Source organism: Lontra canadensis, unplaced genomic scaffold, assembly GCF_010015895.1.
Source record: "Lontra canadensis isolate GAN:19392208 unplaced genomic scaffold, GSC_riverotter_1.0 scaffold53, whole genome shotgun sequence".
Taxonomy (NCBI): domain Eukaryota; kingdom Metazoa; phylum Chordata; class Mammalia; order Carnivora; family Mustelidae; genus Lontra; species Lontra canadensis.
The window spans coordinates 10,459,797-10,477,732 of record NW_022631047.1 but is presented as its reverse complement, the minus strand read 5'-3'; the positions used below and the strand labels follow the sequence as shown (position 1 = coordinate 10,477,732).

General features: G+C 45.2%; 1 protein-coding gene across 1 annotated transcript in view; it reads right to left on the bottom strand.

Annotated features, from left to right (window-relative positions):
- Nucleotides 1-17,936, bottom strand: part of ANO2 (anoctamin 2) — a 357,148-nt gene that overhangs the window by 67,666 nt on the left and 271,546 nt on the right. Inside the window, exon 15 of the mRNA XM_032874339.1 lies at nucleotides 5,211-5,285. Within this exon, the coding sequence (XP_032730230.1) occupies nucleotides 5,211-5,285 (75 nt within the window). The remainder of the gene's footprint in view (nucleotides 1-5,210; nucleotides 5,286-17,936) is intronic.

The window sequence follows — 17,936 nt, the reverse complement described above, 5'->3', positions numbered from 1 at the left end:
ATGTAGTCACAGGGGTGAAGAAGGAAAGGATATTCAGGACTCCTGTGTGTTGCAGTAGGTGCCTTTGGCTTACCCTAATTCTATAAGCAAACCTCACTTTTTTATAAACACCATTGTAACCCTTTATCTCCCACTCCACGCCTTGTTTTAGGGCAGTGCCAAGCACTTCTCTTTAGAAGACTGAGGATTTTTTTTTTTTAAATGAAAAAATTAAGGAAAATTTAGCACAAAATAAAGATGTTTTTCTACCTCAGCCACAGCAACTTCTTCCTAGGAACATCACCAAGGCAAAGGAAGCAAGTGCAAAAATGAACTATTGGGACTTCATCAAGATCAAAAGCTTTTGCACAGCAAAGGAAATAGTCAACAAAACCAAAAGACAACCAACAGAATGGGAGAAGACATTTTCAAATGACATATCAGATAAAGGGCTAGTATCCAAAATCTATAAATAATTTATCCAACTCAACACCAAAAGAACAAATATCCCAATCAAGAAATGGGCAGAAGACATGAACAGACATTTCTGCAAAGAAGACATTCAAATGGCCAACAGACACATGAAAAAGTGCTCAGCATCACTCAGCATCAGGGAAATACAAATCAAAACCACAGTGAGATAAATCACCTCACCACCAGTCAGAGAATGGCTAAAATTAGAAGTCAGGAAATGACAGATGCTGGTGAGGATGTGGAGAAAGGGGAACCCTCCTACACTGTTGGTGGGAATGCAAGTGGGTGCAGCCACTCTGGAAAACAGCATGGAGGTTCCTCAAAAAGGTGAAAATAGAGCTATCCTATGACTCAGCAATCGCACTACTGGGTATTTACCCTAAAGATACAAATGTAGTGATCCGAAGGGGCACGTGCACCTGAATGTTTATAGTAGCAATGTCCACAATAGCCAAACTATGGAAAGAACCTAGATGTCCATCAACAGATGAATGGTTAAAGAAGATATGATGTATACACACACACACACACACACACACACACACACACACACAATGGAATACTATGCAGCTATCAAAAAACTAAAATCCTGCTATTTGCAACAACGTGGATGGAACTAGAGAGTATCACGCTGAGTGAAATAAGTCAATCAGAGAAAGACAATTATCATATGAGCTCTCTGATATGAGGAATTTGAGAGGCAGGGCAAGGGGTTGTGGGAGGTAGGGAGGAAAAATAATGAAACAAGATGGGACCAGGGAGGGGGACAAACCGTAAGAGACTCTTAATCTCAGGAAGCAAACTGAGGGTTGCTGAGGGAGGTAGGGGTGGCTGGGTGTGGACATTGGGTAGGGTATGTGCTATGGTGAGTGCTGTGAATTGTGTAAGACTGATGATTCACAGACCTGTACCCCTGAAGCAAAGAATACATTATATGTTAAATAAATACATAAAAGAAATAAAAAAAAAAAAGAATTGGATGCGTAACAGAGTGAGCCACTCATCTGCCCCAAGGGCATTTTGACTATTCTCAGCTTTTTTGCTTCCTTATAAATTCTCATGGAGGAAATATAAAGACCTTACAATGTTATTGTTTCATTACTGCCCATTCAACTTATATGCTATTATTAATGTGTACAATGTAATTCTACTTTATTTTTTTTTATTCTAAGTAGGCTCCACACCCAGTGTGGGGCTTGAAATCACAATCCCAAGATCAAGAGTTCTATGCTCTATTGACTGAGCCAGTCAGGCACCCCTCTATCTTATTATTAACCCTATGAGACACCATCATCCTTGTTTACAGTCAAATACCACATAGGTTTTCCCACATATTTACCAATTTTTTCTTCATTCCTTCTTAAAACTGTGGTTTTCCAGATGGGATCACATTCAAAGAACATTCTTGGGATTTCCTTTAGTGAAAGATTCAGTTGGCTGCAAACCCTCAGCTTTTGTTTGGCTATAAATATCTTTATTTTACACTAATACTTCTACATTACATTTTTCTTGGGTATAGAATTCTGGGTTAGCAACTATTTTCTTTTCAGTGCATGAAGATACACACGTCCCCGTATTCTGACTTCCAACTGCTATGTGAAATCAATGGCTGATCAAACAGTCTTCATTAAGGGTAATTTGTCTTTTGATTTTTTACTGCATTTGGGATTTTTCTTGTGTCTCATACATTCTATGGTTTCATAGAGATAGAGTCCTTTTTATTTTTCCTGCTTGAATTTCACTGGGATTCTTCAATCTCTGAATTGGAATTCTGTTAGCAGAACTAGCCAACTAGGAGACCACCAGTCAGTGTATCATTCATTACTATTCTCACCTCTTCCTCCAGTAGTGCAATTAAATACAAGTGAAATCCTCTCACTCTATTACTTTCTATTTTGAATTTTCAATCTTTTTTTTCTAATTTTTTCTAACCTGAATTGCAGTTCACGAATGATGTCTTTAGCTATGTCTAATTGGTTTTAAACCCGTCCCTGGGGTGTGTGTGTGTGTGTGTGTGTGTGTGATATATTATTATATATTATATATTCACATTCATTGATATATATTCATTTCCAGAAGATTTATTAGCTGGTTTTCAAATCCTTAGGTCATTTTTAAAAGTTTCTTATTTTAGGGATACCTGGGTGGCTAAGTTGGTTAAGTGTCTGCCTTCAGCTTAGGTCATAGTCCCAGGGTCCTGGGATCCAGTCCTGCATCGGGCTCCCTGCTCCCTGGGGAGTCTGCTTCTCCCTCTGCCTGCCACTCCTCCTGCTTGTGCATGCTCTCTCTCTCTCTCCTTCTCTCTCTGACAAATAAGCAAATAAAATCTTTAAAATAGTTTCTTATTCTTTGCAGATATTTTCAAACTGGGTATTTGGACCTGTGACTGAGTATTTCCAGTATCTTTAGTTTTTGCTGTCTCTCCACACTGGTTCTCTCTCATTGTGTTTAGCTTCTGTATAATTGATTATTTTTAACTGCCTTCTCTTCTTTGACCTTAAAAAAATTCTTTTGGGGGGATTTTTTTGAGAAAGGGTGTAAATCTGCCTTCCCACAGAGAGAACATATGATTGCTTCTGCTGGGTACCGGAAGCACAACTTTCCCTGGCCACATTCAGAGTCTGAGCTTCCTGGGTCTTCTCAAGTGAAAAACTGGGCTGGAAGTCTACGATGGGGATTGTCCATGGCCACTCCTTCGGGACAGGATTTTGTTTCCCTGTTTCCCGCTGTTCTGCTTAGAGCCAGAGCAATGTTCTCTGCAGTCCCGAAAGTGTGGGGGTGGGTTTAGTTCTACTTCACCTTTATTCTTAGAGTATAGATCTTTGTGGAGTTCCAGGCTTAGTGAGAACTTCCTGTTAGCATCTCCAATTTGAGCCAACCGCACCCCAATTTCTATCCTCTCTGCACCAGAAAACCACAAAATCCAAAGCCCACGTTTGCCTAGATGGGAGAATGTCCTCAAGGCAAAAGCAATATTGATGCCAAGTATTTGTCTCCTTGGATCCATTTCCCTTAGATGGATCTGTACTAGCAATAGCTTAGTATTCTTTACTAACTTATTAGACCCTCAAGGCTTTAAAAAGAATGAAAAATGCATTCATCCATATATATTTCTTATGTTCAGCAAGATGGGATGCTACAAATATCCTAACCTACCGCTACGGGAGATAGAAGTCTATTTCACTTACCAATTTCCTTGTTTATGTACATATTTGTTATCTGTAAAATCCTTAAAGAAGAGATTATTTTATTTTCTACTCTATCCCTAATGCCTAAGAACAGTGTCGACTATATAGCTGGCACCTGTTACATATATTTTTTAAATTCCTTTTAAGAAGATTTTATATTAAGTAATCTCTGCACCCAACATGGGGCTTGAACTCACAACACCCAGATCAAGAGTCACACACTCCAGTAACTGAGCCAGCCGAGCGCCCCTCCCCCTTGAATATTTCTTGAATGAATGAACAAACTCTTTGACGACAGTGTGCACATTGTGGGAGGCTCTGAAATGCTAAATTAAACTTTACATCATTCCAGCTTAACACATTGTGATTCACCACATATTCTTGAATAAATTTTGCACGCCTTGCTCTTCTTAAGCAATGAGAAGGTAAGGAATGCAAAATCTGTTTTGGCAAAGCAAGGCACCCATCCCCTCTGTACTTCATCTGTGAAACGAGGCGCTGATATAAAAGGTGCCTAGGAGTCCTTCTCTTTTTAAATCTCTGAGACTAAGACATGGTTCCTGTGTTCCAGGAGCACACCAGCTATAATCACCTCGGGTCAGGGCCAGAGGTAACACTGGCAACGAGATCCAGAAAATGGTTGTGATTTCAGTCCCAGAATAAGCAATCCTCCCCTGACCCTACAACTAATGTGTAGTCCTGCTTAGAAATGCTGTAAGGACACAGCTCTCCTTTGTAAAACAGAAGTTCCAGTCTTGGCTACTAGAAGGAATCTACCCATAAAGGGGGAACAGAGGTCTCAGGGACCTGAGCTTCAGGGACAAGAAGATCTGGGGTCTCCTTGCTCTGTTCACAGTTATCTCACCCAACCTGACTCCCAGGAATGAACTGCTACCATTTTATTGATCTGACTTGAACATGAATCCCACCTGTTCCTCATCTTCCCTGACACAGCTGAGACCCATGTGGGTCTTTTGAAAAGGCTCTTCCAAACTCTAAGGGAGAACATAGGGAAACAGACACAACTATAGGGGAGCTTAAGAATCAGGCTCGCACAGAGCCCAAGCTTGCTGTCCTCTGTGGTTTCCAGGCTCTGTTCTATCCCACAAACCCTCAGGGAGAGCCAACCCACAGCCCCAACAGGCCTCCACAATTCTGCAGCCATCTTACCTGGGCCACCTCTTCCAAGGCCTTGGTTTTTCTCAACATGGAAGGCACCATCTCACAGCCCACCCCCGGAAGTTCTAACTTCAAAACCCTGTGTGCAGGACTGGGAAGATAGAATCTCCCTACCCTCTTGTATCTGGAAAGACAGAACCCCTTCCGTAGCCACGGAAGGCCACTGACCCCCAACCCAGGTCTGAGGGAATCCCCTTTCCCTCTTCTGGTGGCTGGCACCCATAGCACCCCACTGTCAGGTAAAATCCTCCCTGTTTAGACAGGACCGTGGCTTCATCTTTCCTAGCCCCTCACTATCCCCACAGCATGCTAGAATAACACACCCATGGCGTTTGCTCTACGGGATCTACATGCATAAGTCATAGGCTGGATTTCCATCAAGAAAATTACCATGAACAAGATGGAGGCGAAGTTCATCAAGTAACCCGGGAAACGATCTTTCCAGGTCAGCTTATCTTCATCATCCTAGGGAAACAGGAGAATACAGTCAGATAGCACAAACAATAGATGTATCAATTTTCCCTCGAATTTGTGCACATTTGCATATCCTTAATCATTCACTACTCTGAATAGGTGTCTTCCTAGTCTCTGATGCCTTACCCTTCATATCCACAACGGCCCACCTAATTTTGTGATTTCTGCATAGCCTGGAAAAAACATGGTTTTTCCAAAGAGCTGAAATTTGATTCTGGCCTCAGACTGAGCTGAAGTTTGGATGACCAGCCATGTGACCATTTCTGAGCCTCTATTCTTCATCTGTAAAACAGACACAGTGATGACACTCATCCTGCCTACTGCACTGGATGGTCTTGTTTAATTTGTTTCATTTTAATGAGAAACATGTGAACATAATGAAGCAACGGACAAATGACAGCTAGAACCCAGCCACGGAGCAGCATCCCAAAATAAGTCATTCTTTAGATGAAATATCAATCATTCACCTTAGATCCTTGCAAGTGTACAAATTACCTACAGTCACTGTTCTTCAAAGAACCTGTATGTGTTATCTTTGTTTCCTCCACATTGACTGCATTCTCCCCTCGTCACAAAGTAAATATTTTGAGGCAGAAGTTAGCCTGATGCCTCGCAGTCAGTCTATCTGCAAACCCTAATTTTTCTGCTCACACTGGGTCCAGTTCACCCAAGCCACAGTCCTGGGACAGCCATGCCATCAACCACAGTCCTCCTTGGGTGAACTCCAGGGGCCCTCCCTGGCAGAGCAATGCCAACAAGGCACAGAGGGCAGAAATCCTTGCTCATTAGCTGCCCCTTAACTTGAGCCCAGGCACTTGATTTCTCTGAGCTGCTTTTCTATAAAGTTAGAATTGGTCCAGTTTCCTATCCACTACCAAGGTTGTGGTGAGGACCCATTGAAGCCATGCTGGCAGGAGTCCTCATGCATCTCTGTAATAAGCCTGAGTCAAACTCAGCAACTCAACAGTCCAGGGCCTCCTGCTCTGGTTTCTCTTCCCTCCTCCCCCTTCTTTCCCAACACACCTGATTTGGCTCTAGCAACAGTGCCATCTAGCCTTTAAGAGCTTGTACTGTAGGCTAAGAGCCCTCCTGGCCTGAAAGACTTCTAAAAGCCAGTGGGTGCCCACCGTGGGCAGACCTTGGGGCCACTCATGGTGGGGACACAGAAGAAAGTGGGTACGATCACTGCCCTGGCCGGGGGGGGGGGGGCTCACAGTCTAATGAGACAGAAGGGACACCCACACCAGAAAGCTTCAGGAATCACTTGCCGTTCGAGAGAGAGGGTTATCTGGAGAGCGAACCTGTAGGCAACTTGAGAAAGGAAGGATGTGTCTTTCTCACTGCATGCTGGAACTGAGCACAGCGCTGAGCTGGCTCAATAATGAGGGTGCAAGGGAGTGTTAGGCAGAAGTCACTCAGTGATCAGCACTGTCATTCCCAGACGACATAAGCATTCGAGACTCAGCTGTCATAGACGGCGCAACAGAATCCAGGCTCTAGATTCCAAGACCAGTAGACTTTCCATCACATAGTGAGAACAGGCAATTATAGGTTGCAACCATTCTGAATAGGTGGGAGCTTGTAAACTTACTTCTATTAGCATTGGAATAAGGCTCATTCATATATTAAGTCAACATTATAAGGGAAGAGCATTCTTTTACTTATCTCCTTCAGTGTTCATTCTTAGTTGCACTCACACTGGTGAAATTGTCCTCTAAGATTTTGAGGAGGAAAACTGAGGATGAGTGGTGGGCAGTAACACTCAATAGGGATTCAGGATGGAAATATGGCAGAGCATGATGGGCTCTTCCTAAGGCCGCTGTGATGCACGGAAGGTTTTGTGATTCTCTTTGTTCCTTCTCTCTGGCTTAGAGATGAGAGATTCTGCCTTAAACCCCAGCAAACCAGTGGTGCTCAGAAATATTGGTGGTGATCCAGAAAAAATCCAATTAGAGGTTCCACTGGTTACCAGTTCCTTCCCAGTGGGGCTTCTGAGTGAGAAGCAGGGCAAAGAGGGGTGGAAAAACCTATGCTCAGTCCATGGCGTGAGGGACTGGGTGAGAAAAACCAATCAGTGAGGGTGACCTGAGGCTCAGAGTGGCCCTCAGGGCGGAGCTGGACAGTCCTGGAAGCAATGGTGGAAGGGAAGCATAAGTCAAGGAGCAGAAAATATGGCCAAGGTCAAATGGGCTCAAAGAAAGAAGTATACAGAGTGACTAATAAACCTGTGGGCAAGGTCAGGCATCTGAGATAGTCTGGGCTAAGGCTTCCTGCCTGGTCATTGTCCATGTTCTTCAGGCGAGAGGTCAAGGGGGATAAGATGTCTGCAGACCAGCCTCTACCCTGCCTTGACAACTCTGTCCTGGAGAATGAGTTCTGGTTCAGTTCCTCTCAAAAGACACAGTCTGAGCACCCAGGGGGCCGTGCTCTGGATACGTAAGGACATGGAGGGGAGAAGGCTCAGCCCAGCCCAGAAGGAGCTAGGAGACCACCAAGGAATCAAAGGAAAGAATTTTCAGAGCTAATCCTGGTAAGAAACATGGTGTTACTATTTTGCATAAAAATGAAACAGCTAAAAAAGCAACTGAATTGGATATCCTCTCAAAGCAGCTATCTGAGGGAAAAAGATTCAGTATGATGTAGATGCTCTGATGTTTGTTGAAAAATCACCTTCCCTCTCATGTTTACCCCACTGAGTTTTGGGGGGGTTTTGTGGGGTTGTTTTTTTTTTTCTGGAAGTCACAGCTTCCAACATACACACAGTTCTCATACATTCAGACACTATTCAAACACAAGGGCTGAGAGAAACACAAGATTGCAGACTGCTTCCAAGCCCCCAAAAGTCCCTAGTAAAGACGTCAGTGAGTAAAGCAGACTTTATGTGTAATAACCGTCTCTGGTAGTGGAAGTTCACTGTCCACTCACTGGCACATTAAAGAGGTGAAGATTCATGGCAAAATGCCATTAATTTAAATACACTATGTGGGAAAGTCCTATCACAAGCATATGGGGTAAGAGAAAGAGAAGTAGGCTTAGAAGCTGAACATCTGAGTTTAACTCTTGCCTTACTACCTCCTTGTCAAGTGATGTCGGAAAATACCTACAACCTCAGGTTCATCATCTATAAAGTCATTCTATTCTTTATTTATAAAATATGTAAAACAGTAATATCACACAGAATTACTATGTGTCTTACATTGATTACCAGCCTACGGAGAGGGCCAAGCCAGTGCACCTGCACACACAGCTAAGTGAGGAACTCTCAATACCTCCCTCTCCTTTCTTTCTTTTTTTTTTTTTTTTTTTTAAAGATTTTATTTGTTTATTTGACAGACAGAGATCACAAGTAGGCAGAGAGGCAGGCAGAGAGAGAGAGGAGAAAGCAGGCTCCCTGCTGAGCAGAGAGCCCGATGTGGGGCTCGATCCCAGGACTCTGGGATCATGACCTGAGCCGAAGGCAGAGGCTTTAACCCACTGAGCCACCCAGGTGCCCCCCTCTCCTTTCTTTCTTTCTTTTTTTTTTTTTTTTTTTAAGATTTTATTTATTTATTTATTTGACAGACAGATCGCAAGTAGACAGAAAGGCAGGCGGCGGGTGGGGAGCAGGCTCCCTGCTGAGCAGACAGCCCGATGTGGGGCTTGATCCCAGGACCCTGAGACCATGACCTGAGCCAAAGGCAGAGGCTTTAACCCACCGAGCCACCCAGGCATCCCTCTTTTTTTTTTTTTTTCTTAAGATTTTGTTTATGTATTTATTTTAGAGAGAGAGAGAGAGAGAGAACAAGCACACATGCCAGTGGTGGGGAGAGGGGGCGCTGGGCAGAGGAAAAGGAAAGGAAGAATCTCAAGCAAACTCTGCTCTGAGCGCAGAGCCTGACGTGGGGCTCTAACCCATGACCCTGAGATAATGACCTGAGCCAAAACCATGAGTCAGATGCTCAGTGGACAGAGCCACCCAGGCGCCGTGTCTTCTTTTAACACCGGGGGTGACAACACTTGTCCCCCCCTAAGCCACAGAGGCGTTGTGTGGATCACAGTGAATGGCTGTGAGAGCTTTGGAAGCTATAAGGCGCCGTACAAAAGTAAGATCTCATCAGCTTCACGATTGTATCAAAAGCAGGTGGTTAGGAAAGCACTTAGCTAATGTCCCCATTGTTAAGAAACAAGCCTAGCTGTTGTCTGTGTCTGTCGCTTTGTCTCTGCTGTCTTGGGTCTTTGTTCCTGGACTGTGACTGCCACTTCCGAGGCTCCAAATAGCAAACAGCCCAGCAACATTCACAAAACAGCAGCAAAGTGCCCTTTTGGTCTACTAAGCAGTTGGAAACAGGAGCAGGATAGCAGGTGAGAATACTATTCAAATAAATCCTGTGGAGAGTAGCTTTGCAAAGTGGCCAGTCATTCCTGAGTTGTTTTATTTTCTCATTTTTAATCAAGGTACAATTTACATATGGCAAAATTCACCTTACTGGTGTGCAGTTCTGGGAGTTGTGATGAACGTACACTGTCGTGTAGAAACCACAATCAGGACAAGGAGCAATTCCAAATCACTCATTATCCACCTGCTCCAAGTCCATTTGGAGTCTGCCCCCAAGGGTCCAGCTCCTGGCATGACCTGCCACGTGTGCCTTTAGTCTTGCCTTTCCCAGAATGCCATGTAAGTAAACTCAGACAGTGTGGAGCCTTTCGAGCCTGCCTTCCTTCATTTGTCACAGCACAGCTGAGACTCGTCGTGTGGTGTTCTCAGGGCTTGTTCCTGCTCATTGCTAAGTAGCATTTCACTGCATGGACATGCCATGGTCCATTTACCGAGAGGTGTCTAGGCTGTTTCCAGTTTCTTGTGATTACGAATAAAGTCATTTTAAGTCTTCACGTACTGCTTTCAGTATAAGCACTGGTTTTCATTTCACTTAGTTAAATACCAAGTTGTGGAATCACTAAGTCATAGAGCATATCTATGTTTGATTTTGTAAGTGACTGCCAAATTGTTTTCCAAAATGACCATGCCATTCTGCATTTGCACCAGTAACTCATGAGAATTTCTTCCTCTGCTTTCTTTCTCTTCTTTAAATAAACTTTTTATTTTATTTTAAGATTTTTATTTATTTGACAGAGAGCTAGAGAGAGATCACAAGTAGGCAGAGAGGCAGACAGAGGGGGAGGAGGAAGCAGGCTCCATGCTGAGCAGAAAGCCCGATGTGGGGCTCGATCCCAGGACCCCAAGATCACGACCTTAGCCGAAGACAGAGGCTCAACCCACTGAGCCACCCAAGTGCCCCTAAACTTTTTATTTTAGAAGAGCTTTAGATTTACTGAAAAGCTTCAAAGATGGCACAGAGTCTAAACAAACATACTCAGTTTCCCCCATTACCCTATTAATATGGGTATATTTTTCACAACCAATGAACCCATACTGTACATTACTATTAACTAGTTTATACTTCATTTGGATTTTCTTAATTTTTACCTAATATCCTTTTTCTGTTCCAGGGTCCCATCCAAGAGGCCATATTATTATTAATCATCATAATCTCCTTAGGCTTCTCTAGATTACGATGGTTTCTCAGACTTCCTTGTTGTTGATGACCTTTTTGGAGGAGTACTGGTCAAGTATTTTATAGAATGTTCCTTAATATAGGCTTAGCTGAAGTTTTCCTCATAATTAGATGGAAATTACAGGCTTTGGTGAGGGAACTCAAGGGTGCAGGCTCAGTGGAATGTCCCAAGCTCAAAATGTCCCAGAAGAATCATCTTGCTCCAGAAACCTTCTTCTTTTATGTCCCCTGACTCAGTAAGCTGAACCATGACCCTTTGAGCAGAAAAAGCCTGAAACTGAGGCATTTGCTTGGGCTCCTTCCTCCTCCACACTCACCACAAGCTGCCCCAAGTGCTGTAGCATCTAGCTCCGGAAACATTCTCCTCATCTGTTCCTTCTGTCCTTTCTCCTGCTGATGTCGCAGTTCAAGCCCCGAGCATCTTCGGTTTCATTACCTTCTGCTCTAACTGCTCATGGCCTTGTCTCTCCTCCTCATGGACTTCCAGCTCTAGAAGAGCAGAGGCCCTGTCTTACTCGTCTGCACGCACCTGGTGTTTAAGCAAAGCGGCAAGTACACAGTGTAAGCTGAATAAATGTTTGTGCAAACAGAGATGGGATTCAGTACCCTTTCACTACCTAAATGAAAGCCAGAAAAGGACAGGAGTTCTGTTGTGAATTTCTGGAGCCCTCTAGATACACAGTGAATAAAATAACAAGGAAAAAGACCGTTGGCATGCAGTCAGGTCTGGAGGCCGGCAATCGATAAAATGGGGCCATCAAGTTGCATTTGAGAAAAAAGAAAAACAACATTCTTTGCTTGTTTATCTTCCTTCTCATCCCCCTTTGCTTCTTTCTTGCTGGAGTGGGGCCTCCCAGAAGCCTGGTTGGGAGAGCCTGGTATGCCCAAGAACTGTGCAAGGCAGGTGAGCCTGGGCATAGCTGCCTGGGTCTGATTCCCAGCTTACACACTTACTATGGGACCACAAGCATGTGACCAGCTTCTCTACACCTCAATTCCCTCGTTCCTAAACATAAGACTGAAAATACTGGCAGCTGTGCAAGACTGCTTCTGGAGATGAAAGGAGGTAACAGAAGGGACTCTGCCTGGGTCTGTGCCTGGCACCCAGCTTGAACCCAGTACTTGTTACCTAATGTCATTACCATTACAGTGGCTTTGCCTACCAGGGATGTTGGCTCTGGCTGGAACACATTAGGCGAAGTTTCCTTGTCAACATAACAAAGAAACTCCAGTTCACTTTGGGCAGTTCTTCCTATAGCACAGACCCAGGGGCCACTCTTCCTGTTCCAAGACTACCCAACCCTCCTGTGTGGTCTCATTCTGCCACTCTGGTGCCACTCTGCCCTCACACAAGGCTGCTCGGAGCTCCCTGTGTTGGATGAGCCCTCAAAAACTCTCAAAAACATCTACTCAAGGAACAGAGATCCCACCAAATTTACCATCTTCTCTCTCTCTCAAGTTCTCGCCCCTAAAATAGCTCCTCCTCCAGGAAGCCTTCATGGCCTGTCCAGAAGAGTGAGGCCAGCTTGGGAGTGCATATCTCTCCTTTCACTGAACCCGAGGGCCCCCAGACTGGTCTTGGTCCCCACAGCCCAAGCACATAGCCTCTTTGGCTGAGCTTTGTGGACTTGCCCACAACTAAGGCTCAGAGCCGTCTCAAGAGTCTAGAGGTAAAAACTTTTAGGGACAGGGCCTCCATCGAGGAGAGAATTCTTGGCAAAGGAGCCGGAGGCAGTCACGTGGCCCAGCACCTAAGTCTACAGGCATGCCTGAAGCCCAGGGCTGAATGCAGTATAATTTGTGGCTAAAATGGAAAACATTCTTGGATCCTCCCACTGCTTGGTTTCCCCAGCAGACATAGAAAAACAGACTCTGGCTCCCTGTCTCCCATCCTGAGGTCAAGCCTGCTTATTCTGACCCCTCAGGCTCCCCAGACAGCTTACTGCTTCGCTTTCTCTGATTCCCGACCAACTGCTTTGGCCTTCCTGGGTTCCAGTACTAGACCAAGTGCCTCTCCCTCCCTGACGCCAGTCCCCACAGTTCCACCAGGTGCCCTGCCTGGTTTCAGACGACAGACAGCCCCTCCCACTCATTCTCTCAAGGGGACCCTACTCCACTGTCCCTCTGCAGGCCTCCCTTCCTGTAAAAAGAGTAGTTTGGGCTGAAGCCATCAGCTCCCTCCACTAGTACTACACGTGAATCCTTAATACACAACCTCACTTAGAACATCACAGAAAGGCCTTAAGCCAAATGACCACAGGCTGAGAATGTGTCTAAACCCTGTGCCAGACCCCAAGGCTGACATGATTGGGGGTCTGGCTCCTCTCAAACTTCATTTCTTACCAAACTCTTGCTAACACCACTTTAGTCCATTGTCCTGTCCACTGAACGCACCAGCTGGCTTCCATCCCAGGACCTTTGTCAGACTCCTCTCCTACCTCTTTACCCAGCTGGGCCCTTGGCCAACCCTTCCATTCTCTGCTGGCACCTCCCCCGCCACCATGAAGTCTATCCCAATGCACGAGTCCATCCCCTGGCCCTTACCATTCTCGACCACAACCCTCTTCACTCTTGAAGCTATCCTGTTTATTTATCTCCTCTCCATCTCTTTAGAGGAAAACATAAGCTCCACGGGGGCAAGCAGCCTGTGTGTCTAATTCTGCACTGGATCTCCAGCGTTGAGGTCAGCTGGGCCCATGGAGTTCATGGGCAAGTATGACTCAGCTGGTGAATTTCACTTTGCAAACAATAGCCTTGCCCAGTGCCCATAAGGTTGGGCCTGAGTATTTTGGCTCTGAGTGCATCAAACCTAGTTTCACACCGGAGGAGCCCGCAAAACAATGTTATACTACTGCCTCAGGTTATGTACCAGTGCCAAGACCTAAGAGGAAAACGCAAAACATTCGTGGTGACCTTTCAAGATTTTGAGAAAAATGGTCAAGAACAAGGGGCACAGGCATGTGCTCATGAGGACAGCTTTTCTCATGGAAAATGCTATAGGGAAGAGCCTTTGCCTGCGACTAATACTTGGCTGGGTTCTGATCCATCCTCCTGCCTCCAGGCAAGGAGGCCCTAAGCCATCCTGCACTAATCAGGGAGATCTCTGTGACAGAGACCCTGCAGCCACACTTAGCTCCTTCTGGTGTGTCTTGTCCCTTTACGTCACATAGTATCTCTTAGTCTAACCTACAAGCCTCTAGCAGCAATGTGGACCCTTTCCTTATATTCTAGCCCACACAAGAGAGAACTGATCTACAAAATATTTGTTTGCAAATGGGAAGTTCCTCATGAAATCCCCCCCTTATTCTTGCTTTCTTCAAGTGCCTGAAGAATAACTTACATGTCATTCTGATTTTTTTTTCTACCAAACACGCATAGCTCTGCATTCCCGTCTGTATCTATTATCTCTGTACCACGGTCACACTGCAGGTGGGTCTCCACACCTTCTGGGCTGTGGACAGGCAGGACGCTGGGAAGCAGGTCCTGAGTCCTGGAGACAGGAGAGGGTTGGGGGCTCAGTGCCCCCACAGATGCTCAGGCTGAGGAGAAGATGGGGGCCACTGTACGGGGATGAAGTTGGAATGGGACACCCAGGGCAATGTCACTGGCTCCCACATTAGCTAATCATCACAATCGCTGGGGCAACTGTTCAAAGGAAACCAATGCCTGGCCATGTCCCAGACAGACTCAATCAGAATCTCGGGGGTGAACGAGTCTGGTTTTGAAAATGCTTCATGGGTGATGCCACAGAGCAGCCCCATTTGGGAAATATTGTTGTTCTTCAGGACTCACCCCTCCTTTGCTGTTTCCACTCTGGGGCCCGTATTCCTACGGCCTACCCCTCTGTGAACAGTCTCAGAGAGGACCTCACAGTGTGGAAGCGAGACTGGAGACCATTCCCTCACGAGCAGGGTGTCCACACAGAATTTGTCATGGCAGCTGTGCTGCTGGCCCAGCCAAGCTGCCAACTGGCTGGCAGCCACGCCCTCCCCACCCTCCCGCAAGCTGACTATAGGGACGGAGCCAGCACCGATCCCGCTCCAGTGCGGGGATACGTTTCAGCTCTACTGCTACAAGGTGTCTGCAGCTCACGGGGTAAGAAGGGCAAGAGAGAGGGGGGTACCCGCTGGGCCTCAGCCGTGCTTGGAAGGCTGGCTGCTGAGACCTGGTTTGATTTTCGAACCATTTGCTTGACATGTCAGAGACGACCTAGGCAGCAGCTGACCCCCTGACTTCATTTGTAAAGTTTACATTGCATTTGGTGAATTTGTTGAGCTTTTAAATTCCCCACTGTGTGCAGACCAGCATCACAGGCACCAGAGGTGACAGCTTTCTCCATATGAAAAGAAAAAAAAAAAAAAAAAAAAAAAAAAAAAAGGACATTTGGAAAAGTGTTGGTGACTTTTATTTAAAGTGTGCCCTTTGAAAGATTCCCCAGGCAAATGAATAAATAATGAACTTTAAGGGAACTTTGTTCACTGTTTTAGTAACATTGTCAGTTTGTTCTGGCCTCAGCCCAGGGACAGAGCTGTCGCTCTTATACCACAGTGTGACTGTTACACTGTACACATGTAAACTAGCGCTGGTCTAGAACTAGGACTGCACAAGAAACATTCGCTCAGGAACTTGCAACAACAGTAAACTGGCAAAAAGGCACTGTAATTAACTCTCATCATGGTATCTGGTGACACTGAACTTGAGCCTGCAATGTTTGTTGGTTTGGTTTCTGAAGCTGTTAAGTAGTACACGACAGTGGTTCATTGCTATTCCTCTTCATTAAAAACAGGGGTCAGAAAGTACCATCCATTTTTTTCAAAGAAATGGAACAAATAATCCTAAAATTTATATGGAACCAGAAAAGACCACGAATAGCCAAAGGAATATTGAAAAAGAAAGCCAGAGTTGGTGGCATCACAATTCCGGACTTCAAGCTCTATTACAAAGCTGTCATCATCAAGACAGCATGGTACTGGCACAAAAACAGACACATAGATCAATGGAACAGAATAGAGAGCCCAGAAATAGACCCTCAACTCTATGGTCAACTAATCTTCGACAAAGCAGGAAAGAATGTCCAATGGAAAAAAGACAGCCTCTTCAATAAATGGTGTTGGGAAAATTGGACAGCCACATGCAGAAAAATGAAATTGGATCATTTCCTTACACCACACACGAAAATAGACTCAAAATGGATGAAGGACCTCAATGTGAGAAAGGAATCCATCAAAATCCTTGAGGAGAACACAGGCAGCAACCTCTTCGACCTCAGCCGCAGCAACATCTTCCTAGGAACATCGCCAAAGGCAAGGGAAGCAAGGGCAAAAATGAACTATTGGGATTTTATCAAGATCAAAAGCTTTTGCACAGCAAAGGAAACAGTTAACAAAACCAAAAGACAACTGACAGAATGGGAGAAGATATTTGCAAACGACATATCAGATAAAGGGCTAGTGTCCAGAATCTATAAAGAACTTAGCAAACTCAACACCCAAAGAACAAATAATCCCATCAAGAAATGGGCAGAAGACATGAACAGACATTTCTGCAAAGAAGACATCCAGATGGCCAACAGACACATGAAAAAGTGCTCCATATCACTCGGCATCAGGGAAATACAAATCAAAACCACAATGAGATACCACCTCACACCAGTCAGAATGGCTAAAATTAACAAGTCTGGAAATGACAGATGCTGGCGAGGATGCGGAGAAAGGGGAACCCTCCTACACTGTTGGTGGGAATGCAAGCTGGTGCAACCACTCTGGAAAACAGCATGGAGGTTCCTCAAAATGTTGAAAATAGAACTACCCTATGACCCAGCAATTGCACTGCTGGGTATTTACCCTAAAGATACAAACGTAGTGATCTGAAGGGGCACGTGCACCCGAATGTTTATAGCAGCAATGTCTACAATAGCCAAACTATGGAAAGAACCTAGATGTCCATCAACAGACGAATGGATAAAGAAGATGTGGTATATATATACAATGGAATACTATGCAGCCATCAAAAGAAATGAAATCTTGCCATTTGCGACAACATGGATGGAACTAGAGGGTATCATGCTTAGCGAAATAAGTCAATCGGAGAAAGACAACTATCATATGCTCTCCCTGATATGAGGGAGAGGAGATGCAACATGGGGGGTTAATGTGGTAGGAGAAGAGTAAATGAAACAAGTTGGGATTGGGAGGGAGACAAACCATAAGTGACTCTTAATCTCACAAAACAAACTGAGGGTTGCTGGGCAGAGGGGGGTTGGGGGGGGTTATGGACATTGGGTAGGGTATGTGCTATGGTGAGTGCTGTGAAGTTTGTAAACGTGGAGATTCACAGACCTGTACCCCTGGGGGAAAAATATATATATATATATATATATGTTTATAAAAAATAAAATTATAAAAAAAAAAAAAAAACAAAAAAAAAAAAAACAGGGGTCAGAACAAATGGAAAGGAACTCCAGCCAGGGATACAGGATAAGCCAGGCAGAAGCACTCCCTTGATCTTCCTCAAACCTGGGGGCCCCAGTCAAGGGAGGTGTCCTCCATCACGCTTCAGGAGAACAGTGATCTCCAGCACCAGCCCTGGCACCACTTGAGGACACACCCAGAGCCACTAGAATATACAGTCTTCAGTAATCTGTTCTAAAATTAAAAAGTAAAATAATCCATACAGGGATGTCTCCTTCCGTATGGACTGTAGGTGAGGGGAGATCCTGCCCCATCCGTGCACGCTTCTCCTCTGGGTTCGGTGCCCTCCATGTCCAGCGAGGCTGAGAATATCCCAGACAGAACCATAGGACCATACCAGACGTCAGTGTCCATGGCATGCTGTCTGTGGCATGCTGTCCATGGCATGCCTCACCAGGCTTTGGCAGACAGAGGGGAGTGGAGCAAAGGAGAGGAGAAAAGTCTATAAAGGGGAGGAAATGGAGGAGCAAGGGGGAGGACGGTTGCAGGCACAGGTAGTTTCTGCCTAACTTTTTCTGCTGCCTCTGCCCCACAGGGCCCAGAATGAGGCTCCGCCCACAGAGTTACTGAGTGGACTCCGCGTGTGCAGGTCCCAGCATGGGAGGGCAAACGGGGCTTCC